Source organism: Anolis carolinensis, chromosome 4 (assembly GCF_035594765.1).
Source record: "Anolis carolinensis isolate JA03-04 chromosome 4, rAnoCar3.1.pri, whole genome shotgun sequence".
NCBI classification, from domain to species: domain Eukaryota; kingdom Metazoa; phylum Chordata; class Lepidosauria; order Squamata; family Dactyloidae; genus Anolis; species Anolis carolinensis.
The window spans coordinates 190,820,941-190,833,070 of record NC_085844.1 but is presented as its reverse complement, the minus strand read 5'-3'; the positions used below and the strand labels follow the sequence as shown (position 1 = coordinate 190,833,070).

Here is a 12,130-nt window from a genome sequence, read left to right as displayed (position 1 = left end):
TGGGGCCATGCCTAGGTAATACAATAAGCAAGATAAAACACATCAACAAAGAAATGCAACACAATATAAAATTTACACAATTATCATCATAAAATTAAAATTAAAATGGTGACCATAGTAGGACATGGTTTAGACACCTAGGGTAAGAGTCATAAAAACAAACTAGGTAGAGTGCAGCAAATGAGTTTTGTAAACAGAAGGGAAAAGGTACTTGGCTTAAGTGCAAAGTTAATGAAAGAGCAACTTGGGATGGGGGAGGGGGGACCCTGTGGCTGTACTGAACATGATAAAGTGTAACAAATAGAATTTAATGTTTAGAATTGGGTCCCGAGACATGTTATTATGTACATATATGCAAACATGGGTATTCCAAAGTCCCAACAAATCTGAAATCCAAAATACCTCTGTCCCAAGCATTCTAGATAAGGGACACTCAAGATCTATCCACACTACAGAATTAATGCAATGTGATTAATTCTATGATACTACAGTATTTTAACTACCAGGGTTCGATGCTATAAAATCTGTAATGCAGTGGTTCTCAACCTGGGGTCCCCGATGTTTTGGCCTGCAACTCCCAGAAATCCCAGCCAGTTTACCAGCTGTTAGGATTTCTGGGAATTGAAGGCTAAAAACATCTGGCGACCCCAGATTGAGAAGCACTGCTGTAATGTGAGGCACTGGCCCTCTTTGGTAGAGAAGGCTAGAGATCTCTCATGATCCCATTGCACTGAGCCATGGCAGTTACAGCAGTACCAAACTGCATTAGTTGTACAGTGTAGCTCAGGCATGGGCAAACTTTAGCCCTCCATGTGTTTTGGACGTCAATTCCCGCAATTGGGACTGCAGGAGTTGAAGTCCTAAGCGCCTGGAAGGCCGAAGTTTGTCCATGCCTACAGCCTCGGTCTGCTGTAACTTCAGTTATGCCTCTTTGTGGGCTTCTGGGTACACGGTTGAATTAATGCAGTTTGGAACCACTTAAAGTGCCATGCCTCAATACAATGGAATAAGAACAATGGTTCACAAAGCCTTCTCTGCTGGTGCCTCCCTAAACTATACATCCCAGAACTCCATAGCAGTCAATAGAGGCAGTTAAAGAGGTGTCAAACTGTGCTAATTGTGCAGTGTGGGGGTATCCAGGGTTAGCTTAGTTTGTTCCGAATCCCTGCGCCTCCTGCTGCCTCGGGACGCCCACAACCGAGAGTAATGCATTGAAGCAGGGCCCATTTCCTCGTAGGCGTTCAGGCGCCCAGCCAGCCCCAAATGGCCCGAGAGGCTTCTAAACTCGCCCGCAGCCAGAACAAGCGGCGAGGACGTCACAATCCCGGCGGCGGCACAAGACGTCACCCCAGTTTTGACGTTTCCCTGCCCGCGCGGCCCCACCAAACCCCGGCTTCGCCTCGAGCGGGGAGAGCCCGTCGGGCCGAGGCAGACAGCGCATGCGCTCCGCCCATGGGCCAAGGGGAGTCGGGGGAGGCGCCCGACGCGTGGATCCACCTCCTGGCCTTCATGCAGAGCAGAGGGCGGTGCCGCAGCCGCTCGGAAGAGCCATGGAGAGGGCCCCTCCTCCCTAGCAGCCCCAGCTCGGAAGGAAGTGACAGCAACCGCGGCGAGGAGATTTGGTGGCGCGCGCAGCGGCGCGCGAAGATCCCGGCCTTGCGCACGCGCCGGCCGGCCCGCCCTCTCCCTGCGCAGGCGCAAGGAGCGTCTTTAGAGCGCACGCGCGAAGGGGGGACCGGGGGACCTCCATCACTGGCCGCCATGGAGCGGAAAGGTGAGTCTTGGCGAGGTTCTCCGGGTGCGGAGGCGCCCTTCCCTGGCCTCCCTCTTCCCAGGTTGGGGCTTCACCCCCTTCGGAGCTGGTTTCCGTTTCCCTCGAGCCAGTAATCACACGGACGGGTTTTCCGTTTTCTTTTCCGTGTCCTTTTCTTCAGAGCTCTGACTGGGAGTTAACAGTTTTAGGCCTGCCTTTCGGGCACCTGAGGCTTTGCGTAGATCCTCGAGAGGGTGGCATAATAGCAGGCTTCCACGTAGGCTATTATTACTTATCCTTTTATCTGAAACGCTGGGAACCAGAAGGATTTTGAATTTCTGGTTTTGTTTTATTTTATTCGTGGATTTTGAAATACAGTACCCTCATTTCTGTATATACATAATGAGCTCGCTCAGATTTTGTTTTGTTTTATTGATTTGTCGGATTCGATTGGGTGGGTTTTGGAATACCTACATTTGTACATACATACGTACATACATGCATGCATAATGGAGATGATTGGAGATGAGTCAGATTTAAATGCGAAATTCAATTATGTTTTCACATAAAGAGCCTGAAGGTAATTTTATGCAATATTTTCGTGCATAAAGCAAAGTTGGTGTATACTGTGGGATTAATATAGACTGACACCACTTCACAACCATGGCTGAATGTTACATAATTTTGTAGTTTTACAGGGCCATAGAATGCTGATGCTCACCAAACTACAAATCCCAGGATTCCATAGCATTGAACCATGGCAATTACCATGATACCAGAATAGAAATGATGTAAATAAATAAATAAAATAAATAAATGATGTCAAACTGCTCTCATGTCCCTCCCCAGTGACATCAGAACAACCCCCTTACACGTAAGCTTCAGGAAGAATCTTAAGACCTGGCTATTTAAGAAAGCCTTTAGGGATTAATATGACCCGTAAGTATGACGGAAGAACAGCAGAGCGATTGGTTCAGTGTTTACAAAGCTGAGTTAATGTTAGACTTTTGATGTGTTTTAATCGTTTGAAAGACTGTTTCAGTTGATATTTATATGTTTTTACAGTTTTATAATATTGTGTTTTACTGATATTGTTGTCTGAAACTGGTATTGAATTACTGCGATAGGTTGTAAACCGCCCTGAGTCCCCCTTTGAGGGTGAGAAAGGCAGGATATAAGTACAGTAAATAAATAATAAATTAACCCTATAGCGTAGATCAGTGGTTCCCAACCTTATTTTGACCAGGGACCACTTTGACCAGGGATCACTCTCCAACATTAGTACCAAAAGGGTTACAAATCAGTTTTGGGTCAACTTTAGATTTGGTTTGGTTATTTGGGGAGCTGATTCAGAAAATTGCATTGGATAGACCATATAAACTCCAATTCTGATACACAACCAATGCCACCCAGTAGTCGTCATCTGCTCGCCACAGAAAACCATATTTAACAATCTAGAGCTGATGTGATTATCCAATGCAATTTTCTGAATCAGCTCCTCAAATAACCCCAGGAAAAGGCCTAAAAACAAAGACACTAAGGCGCCACATGGAATGGATGTGCTTAAGGGAAGGGGAGGAGGAGGAGAAGCAACAGTCAGGAGGCTTGTTGTGCCATTCGTGGGTAGACAGCCTCTCCCTTTCCAACATCCCCTTTACCTCAGCAATATAAGGGTTTCGTGAGACCAGCTGCTCTCGTTGCAATGGTGTAGTAACGATGAGGCCGTGGACCATATTTTAGTTCTTGGGGATCATTGGTTGGGAACCACTGGCGTAGATGCATTCAAAGACGTCGGTATCTCAGCCACCCATATGGATTTATTTTAGATTATTTTGGAATTCTGGATGAGGGATGTCCACCTTCTATTCAGTGAGATTTAAAGATTCTGGTAACAAGTGTGCATGTCTCCATTTGGTTTGTCTGACTTCATGTAGCATCAATGGGAAGAAAGGGCTACTCTTAAAGCAGAGTAACTCTGATGAGTTTAATTATTCTTTCTCTTTCCTCAGTTGAGATTTCTTGACTCTTTTATTCTTCCATGTCTTTCCAGTTCTAGCTTTGCAAGCCCGGAAGAAGAGGACCAAAGCCAAGAAAGAAAAGGCCCAAAGAAAGTAAGTGTAACCACTTTCCCCACCTTCTTTTTAAACCAGGACAAGATGGTACAGTCTGAAGTAATGGGAGGTCTTTTTTATATGTACTGCCATGGTTCATTGTTGTGGGATCCAGGGATTTGTAGTTTGAGGAGACAATAATACTCTTTGGCTAAAAGTACAACTCCCATGAATCCATAGCATTGAGCCATGGCAGTTAAAGTGGGGTCAAACTGTATGATTTATCTTCCGTCATAATAAGAGAGTTGTGCAACTTATTTCTCAAACATTTGTAAATATTAGCTTGTGCATCAGGATCTGGACTACCTTTGTTGGAAAATAAAGCTAATATATAAACAATAGGCATGGTTTCTCTATAACAGAATATAATTGAAAAGACCACAAGCACCTCCCTGAAGAAGAAATTACTTTAAATATTTCAGTACATACTATCCGTTCTTTTTACAGCCTCTTACAGGAACTAACACACAGATTTGACAATAAAGTACTCCACAATTTTTATTTGTAAAATTTTGATTTTTTTTGAATGTTAGTTTTTATTATTTGCCCAAATCACCTTAATATCCTGTCCATATCCAAATAATATTGCTAACTCACCATTGACCTAATTGTTGGTAGCTAAAAATATAGTATTTGCAGTGACTGACAGTTCCTTATTTGGAATAATTTCTAAACACAAGTATGTTCCTGTTAGCACAATATAGCACACCCTTTGTTTGCTTAATGAAACCTGCAGCCCTCTTTAGTAGCTCCACTGAAAGCAATAGCCATTAGATTCCTCCCATTTTCCCAACAAGACATTATCTTTCTTTCCAACTCTCTAGAGCAGGTATTGAGGATTTATGGTGACTACATAGGAGTGGGAAGGTACTGTTCCTTGCTGGATCCCTTGTCTTATTCCACCAGCAGATCTACACAGTTGGATCCAGACTATTCAAAAGTGAAAGACAAAAGAGAATCCATCTATCTCTGAAAAAGACATCTTGCCCTTGATTTGAATACAAAGTATTTTTGTTACTCTGGTAGTTGCTTTTGGGATTGGTCTCTGTTGACTGAACTGATAGTCTAGTCCTATTCATCCTTTCTAATGGAGTAATGGAGCAAGTACACAATAGGATCACTTCTTCCACTGGCTGGAATGTGGCTCCATTTTAGTTGTTCTTTTTTGTGATGGCTAGTGCTGAGAAATCTTCAGATTGATTGTTGCTTACAATTAACTTCTAGGGCAGATAAGTAAAGTTTGTATTTTCTTGTTATATCTGTTTAAAGAACCTGGTTTTTTTGCTTGGCTCATTGTTGCAGCCCTTTAGTTATGGGGCCTTGAAAATGAGATTACATCTCTGGAAGCCTTCATCTCTTTACAACAAGAGATGAACCTGCATCTTGCTTCAGCCCCCTTACCAATTTTTGTGAAAGAGACTGGTCATGCCTACATATATGAAGGCCTGAGGAAAAACTGAAAATTTACAGTGGCTTTAAAAAAATGTTTCTTTGGAAAATTTGGAAATAGATTATGGGAAATTTTCTTTTAGAATGGTGTAGGAACTATTAAAACATGGTATTTTTACCCCAAACCAAGTTATAGATAATGTATAGTAACAAAGTGACTTTCCATTTTTTTATTCCTTTTTTTTTAGTATTTCCTCTTCCACCTCCCTCTTCAAAATTTGCACCAACGTTAGAACTTTCATGATCCCAATAGTAAGTTGGATGCAGAATAGAAAATGGCCCCCAGACTTTTCAGATTGTCCATACCTGCCCTACAGGAATGCAAATTTAGTTAATTATACACTGCAAAAATATTTTGAAATTGATATAGTAGGTTGAGTTGAGTGACTTTCTCAGACAAAATAAGATAGGCACAACTTTCTGGGAATGATACTTTTGAATCATGTTATTAGAAGAGTAAAAATGTCCCAATTCTTGTCTAAATGTCAACACAACAGTTTACTGTCATTTCAGCAAAAGCTATGTTGACCATGTGTTATTTTACATCTTCATATCTGTGATGGTAATACCAAGCAGTTTTAGAATCTTAAGATAGCTAGAGTTGTCCTTTTACACAGAATAACAAAACAACAATCTGAGTTGTGCTGTACCATTATGATTTTAGAAGTCTTACTACATACTGTTCCCTGCATTATGAAATCCTATAAGGTATGATGGAGCCCCATTTCTTCTTCGTCTTGGCATATGTATGGTATGCCGTTCTAGTAAACTGGAGTCTTAACATTGCATCCTCATACCCTATCCAGTTCTCCCCATCCATTAACTGCCCAGGTTGGTCTTTTTTTACCAGAGTTGCTGTTTGTGTTGGGAAAGATGACACTTGTCTAGAGTTGATGGAAATGATCTTTTGTTCATAATTAGCACAAACTTACCCTGAGAAAGCTGCTTCCTTTTATGGAATTTTTTTTTGAGCAGTGACCATTGTTAATACATATATAGAGTTGTCGATTTATTGAAAACCTTCTCGAGTGCAGTGATGAGGAAGTCCATAGAAAGGTCTAAATAAGTAATGCAGGCTTGTCCATAAACATGCAAAACCATATATAGAATATTTCTAATTTGCTTGTCCCTACACACTTGAGTATAGGTCATGTGTTTTCTGAAAAGAGCCAACTTTTGGCAGCCATCTATGCCTCAGAATATTTATCATAACCAGTCAAATGGTTGTTGGCAAGTTCCAAAAACATGGTGGCATTAGACAAGATCTTTGTTAAAAGATGATCTGCAAAGAGAAGAACTTGAGCAGTTAAGTTATATCTAATTATAGATATTCAAGCAGTCCCCAATTTTATAAACGTCTGACTTACAAACGACTCATATTACAAACGAGAGTGAGACGTATATATATCTGACAGGAGTTACACTTATAAATTGACCTGTTCTGACTTACATAGGTTCTATAGGTTTGTTCTTAAGCTGAATTTCTATCTTGTTTGTAACTTGGGAGTTCCTGTAGCTATAATAAATGACAATAGAGGCAGAATGTGTGTATTCATGGAATTACAACCTATGATTCATGTAAATGACTTACGCTGCCTTTTAGCCGGGTGTTCTCTAGTAATTAATGCTCATGCTTATGCATAATTGGTATTTTTCTATATACACCTTCAGATAACCTAATGAGATACAAACAGGCAATGATTTTTGAAAATATGTGTGTTCACTTGTTGGTCTGAATTCACTGCTCTTTCCTATCTCTATATACTTAGATTTGTTTTGTATTTTGTACAGTCTTATAAGTGGTGAACAAAATAATGTACAGTAGTTAGCTATAGAAATAATATATGTTCCTTTATTTCTTATTGGCTGTGAACACGTGTATATTAGCCATAGGGTACCACCTCCTACTAAAACACTGCAAATCATGCACTACTACCTCTATGTGCACTTGTTGTTCTTTTTCATTCCTCTGTAGTATCTTTCCATGCAACAGAATACTGTTACTTTCCTTCTTTCAAAGAGTCTTGGAGAAACCAGAAGCTTATGTGAAGCATATAACATGCAACAATTCTTAATCATAATTCCTAGATGACCTAACTAATACAATACAGTCATTGTGAGGTGTCAACAGCTAAAAGTCATTGTGAGGTATCATTTGCCTGAACCCTGAAAATGAGAAGTTAGTTTGGCACAGTGGTACATTGTATTTTATAGACATTTTCCTGAATACGATCCATCTTAGTGTACACCTTTATGGAAGTATAACTCTTTGGCCAGACTTTAGAGGAAGAAGAACTGCAAAACCTTGACAGCTTCCAGCAAGCCACCGCCCTGTTCTGTAGTTGAGCTAGGCACTGCAGTTATGTGGTAGATGCTGGGGAGTTACTAGAGGTGTAGACAGTGATATAGAGATAGATATGTGATGTGGAGGAGTCTGCTGCCTCATTATCACTCATTCTCCTTTTACTGGTTGGTACTATGAATCAATTCTTTATTTTTATTGTATTACTTTTTTATATATCTTACCATTCTTACAACTTCTATACAAATTATAGAAATGGTGTTCAGCTTTATGCTGTATGTTTGGCCCCTAGGGACCTGAAAGAACTGTATGAATATGATTTTGGCTTGTATTTAAAACAGTGTAAACAGTGCAGGTGACGTTTACCTCTGAAAGTGGGTTGGATTTTGGTCACGTAGAGACAGCTCTATGTAACTCTTAATAAATGTAAAATACCTTAACGTACATATACTTATTTATCGGTAATGTCTGCTGTTCTTTTTTTCCACTGTCACTGGCATTCTGCATTGAGTGTGGAAAAAATATACCTAAGAGAGGGACAAGAAACTCCTGTCTAATTGCTTCTTCTATATATTTGTTCTTATACTCCCTCTTTTTTTTCTCCTTGAGTCTAGAGGGGCAAGCAGGAGAATTCATAGTGCTAGAAGTTAACACATGAAAAATATCTCTCTTTCTCTCTCATACACACACAACTGCCATCTGGTTTTAGGAAGCACGTAGTTCTTATTTAAAGGTCCACAATGTTTGCAATGAAAGACTTGCATGTTGAAAATTCCATCTTATGAAAAGAAATTTAACTTGATTGCTGTTTTTAATGAAATTTAACCATTTGGCACTCTCTTGCATATTGCTGTAATAGAGGGTGAACAAAGTGCAGCCTTCAGACCCCAAGTGTGGCCCCCAAAATGCAGCCCTTGCCACTTGGCCCAGTTCTAGAAAAGTGATAGCAGTTTGTGTTCAATTTGGTTGTTTAATGTAAAGTTAATAGCCATTATAACATTTCCCCATGGCTATGCTACTGTTAAAAATATCTTTTAATCAAATAATGATAGGCTTACAAGGTAACATGGACATAACCAGAACTGCATACAGATTAAAGTCACAGTATGCTGGGAAAGGGCCTTGATCATAATGTTGCTGAATTCCAGCTTGGTGACTCTGAGATATGTGGGCAGGTCTCTTTTTAAGCTGAGGTTGCATTCTTGGGTTTACAGTATAAGTGAGACTGATATATGTTGGGGTAGCCACAGTTCCAAAGAGATCATTTGAGACTAAGGAATACATTTTGATGGAGCCAAAGTGACCTCAAAGCTAACCAACTTACTCAACCTGCCATCAGTTTTAAGAGGCTTAAAGCATAAAACAATGATCATCAAGTTTGCAGGCAACACTGAATTGGAGGGGATAGCTAATACTCCAGAAGACAGAATTCAAAACAATCTTAATAGAGAGATGGGCCAAAACCAACAAAATGAAATTCAATAGGGGCAAATGCAAGATACTCCACTTACTCAGAAACAATGAAATGCAAAGATACAGAATTGGGGATGCCTAGCTTCACAACAGTAGGTGTGAAAAAGGTCTTGGAGTCCTTGTGGACAACAAGTTAAACATGAGCCAACAATGTGATGTGGCGGCTAAAAAAGTCAATGGGATTTTGGCCTGCATAATAGTGTCTAGATCCAGGGAAGTTATGCTACCCCTCTATTCTGCCATGGTCAGACCACACCTGGAATACTGGGTCCAATTCTAGGCACCGCACTTTATGGGGGATGTTGACAAGCTGGAAGGTGTCTAGAGGAGGGCGACTAAAATGATCAAGGGTCTGGAGAACAACCCTATGAGGAGCAGCTTAAAGAGCTGGGCATGTTTAGCCTGCAGAAAAGAAGGCTGAAAGGAGACATGATGTATAAATATGTGAGGAGAAGTCATAGGGAGGAGAGTGTAAGCTTGTTTTCTGCTGCCCTGGAGACTGGGACGCAATGGCTTCAAACTACAGGAAAGGAGATTCCACCTGAAGATTAGGAAGAACTTTCTAACTGAGAGCTGTTCAGCAGTGGAACTCTCTGCCCTGGAGTGTGGTGGAGGCTCCTTCTTTGGAGGCTTTTAAGCAGAGGCTGGATAGCCATCTGTCGGGGGTGCTTTGAATGTGATTTTCCTGCTTCTTGGCAAAGGGTTGGACTGGATGGCCCACGAGGTCTCTTCCAACTATGAATCTATGATTCTACATCAGGACTTAACTTTTCCAACTTGAGAAGTCAATAAGACTCCCAATAACCCAACAGACTCACTGCATTCTCCTCTTATTCACACCTGACTCAACTTACAGGCATGCTGAGAGATGTGCATTGCGAGTTCATGCGTATATTTATTCAGGGGTGTTAAAATGTCATAAATTGGAGCAATGTAAAATACAGCTCACCTGTATATAAGAAGATAACCCTACACATGTGGAAACATGCATTGTAGTAATTTAGTAAAGTTAGCTCTGGGTTGTTATATTCCGTGCCTTCTTTTGGAGATGGCATATATTGTGCATGGAATTCACTATGCTGGCTTTGTCTCTGACAGTGGTTCTCAAACTGTGGGTCCCCAAGTGCTTTGGCCTACAACTCTCAGAAATCCCAGCCAGTTTACCAGCTGTTAGAATTTCTGGGAGTTGAAGGCCAAAACATCTGGGGACCCACAGATTGGATTATAGAGTCCTACTAAACAGGTGTTCTCTCTAGAAATCTTCAGGTCCTCCAACATGACTAAAGGAAGTTGACTATCAAGTCTCACTGGAGGACTTATGGATATCTAGAGAAAACATTTTAATCAAATCTGTGAATAAGCAAATCCACAAAACAAAATTTCAAATGTAATGGGATGATTGTAGTTATTTTCTTCATTTACCCATATTTTGTGCCTACCTGAAGAACCATAGAAGTTGATAACCATTGCTTATTTCCTTTTGTTTAGACATAGCATGAAAAGGTTTCAGTCTGGGGCCTCACACACTAGGCTACAGTTATTTCTTGCAATCAGATCTATTTAAGAGAAGGATTTAATAGTGGCTGAGTTAAATGGCAAATTAAAAATTGAAACTAGAAGGATTCACTTGCTTACATAGAATTTCTGTCTTAACTTTCACAAGTAATACCATGGAGAGAAAGACAGTATTCTTTGTGATATCTGACCAGAATATTGCAAATTAGTTTGCTTATAAGAGAATCCACTGGTCACAGTGATTTAAGCTATGTGCTTTGTTCTTATTTTTTCCTCTCCTCATCCTTCCACTACTTCTAAGAAAGTTCACTATTGTATTTGGTTTTTAATAGCTCATTGTTTGGTACTGTATACATTTAGGCATATACCTTGTCATACGAGAGAAGTAGCTCATAATGGCCAGAATTGTATTGGGATTTATGTCTGGGGTTCTTAACTTTTCAGTTCTTGTTGTGAACTTCTGGGATAGACAAGCTTTGGTTTAATTTACCAAATAAGTCTGCTTCGATATTCATACAATTATTTAAAGCAGAGTTAGAATAATCATCAGTACTTACAACATCTTTTTATGGCTCAGTTGTAATGTTAAGGTATTCAAACACAGGGTTTTGTTTTTGGGTTTTTTGAAGTCTTGAAGGAAGTGGCTGATTGAATGTGAAATTCTTGGCCCCTCAGTTTAGGGAAAGGAAGTTTAGACATTAGTGTGACTGAAAAGACTTTGGAAGTTGGTAAATACACAGAATCTGGTCAGTCCGAAATATGGCTAAATGTTGCGGAAAGCAAATTAGCTGAAACCAATGTCTCCAGTGATGCTGCAGACCATTTACCTGCAATGCAGTGCTATGCATCTGCAGCTAGGTGGTGGAGAGAAATTCCTTTTCTTTTGCTTCTGCACAAAGCTTTGCTGTGTTCAGGAACAGCCAGCACCCAATTTGCCATTTATGTACCCTGTTTCCTGGACCTGTGGGCAATTTGACTTTTGATGGCTCTTTCGAAAACAGTTGGCCCACCTTCAGAGATATCTGTATCAATGGGAGTCCGTGCTTCATGCAGGTAAGGTGTTATATTCATTTATTGCAGCTTCGTCAGGGAAGAACTAGGGGAATTGGATTTTCTCAATGAGGACTTTTGTGAATATATAAAAACATACAGATCTGCCTGAAAATAAAGCAATTTGACTAAATTTCCCCACCCAATCCCAAAATGTCATCTTTATCAGATATGCAGTTTCAGAATTACTAAATAATATCAATGAAAATAGGGTGTAATAATAGCAGATGTTTGAAACGCTACTGTCCTTCTTTGGATGCACTAAGACTGTATTCAAAGCTTCTATTAGTACTTGATACCCTTATTGTCATGTACCAATTCAAACACCTGTCTGTCTCTATAGAAATGCACCCTATAGAATTCTTGCACTACCACCCTTTTGTTTACCCTTACTTGGATTTGGAATTGCTTCAATGTACAAAATGAACAGATGTTTTCTCTGTGCGTTGATTAATGCTTTACTTGAATTAATTCTTG

General features: G+C 40.2%; 1 protein-coding gene across 4 annotated transcripts in view; it reads left to right on the top strand.

The window, feature by feature from the left end:
* The first annotated feature begins 1,301 nt into the window (after positions 1-1,301).
* Positions 1,302-12,130, top strand: part of srpk1 (SRSF protein kinase 1) — a 43,946-nt gene continuing 33,117 nt past the window's right edge. The window contains exons 1-2 of one of the 4 annotated variants that reach the window (XM_008119328.3): positions 1,302-1,774; positions 3,804-3,864. In XM_008119328.3, coding sequence (XP_008117535.2) covers positions 1,453-1,774; positions 3,804-3,864 — 383 coding nt within the window. In that variant the 5' untranslated portion in view covers positions 1,302-1,452. Of the gene's footprint in view, positions 1,775-3,803; positions 3,865-7,504; positions 7,783-11,470; positions 11,657-12,130 lie in introns of those variants that run through there. The other 3 variants (XM_003226477.4, XM_062978436.1, XM_008119330.3) reach the window with 3 other exon arrangements.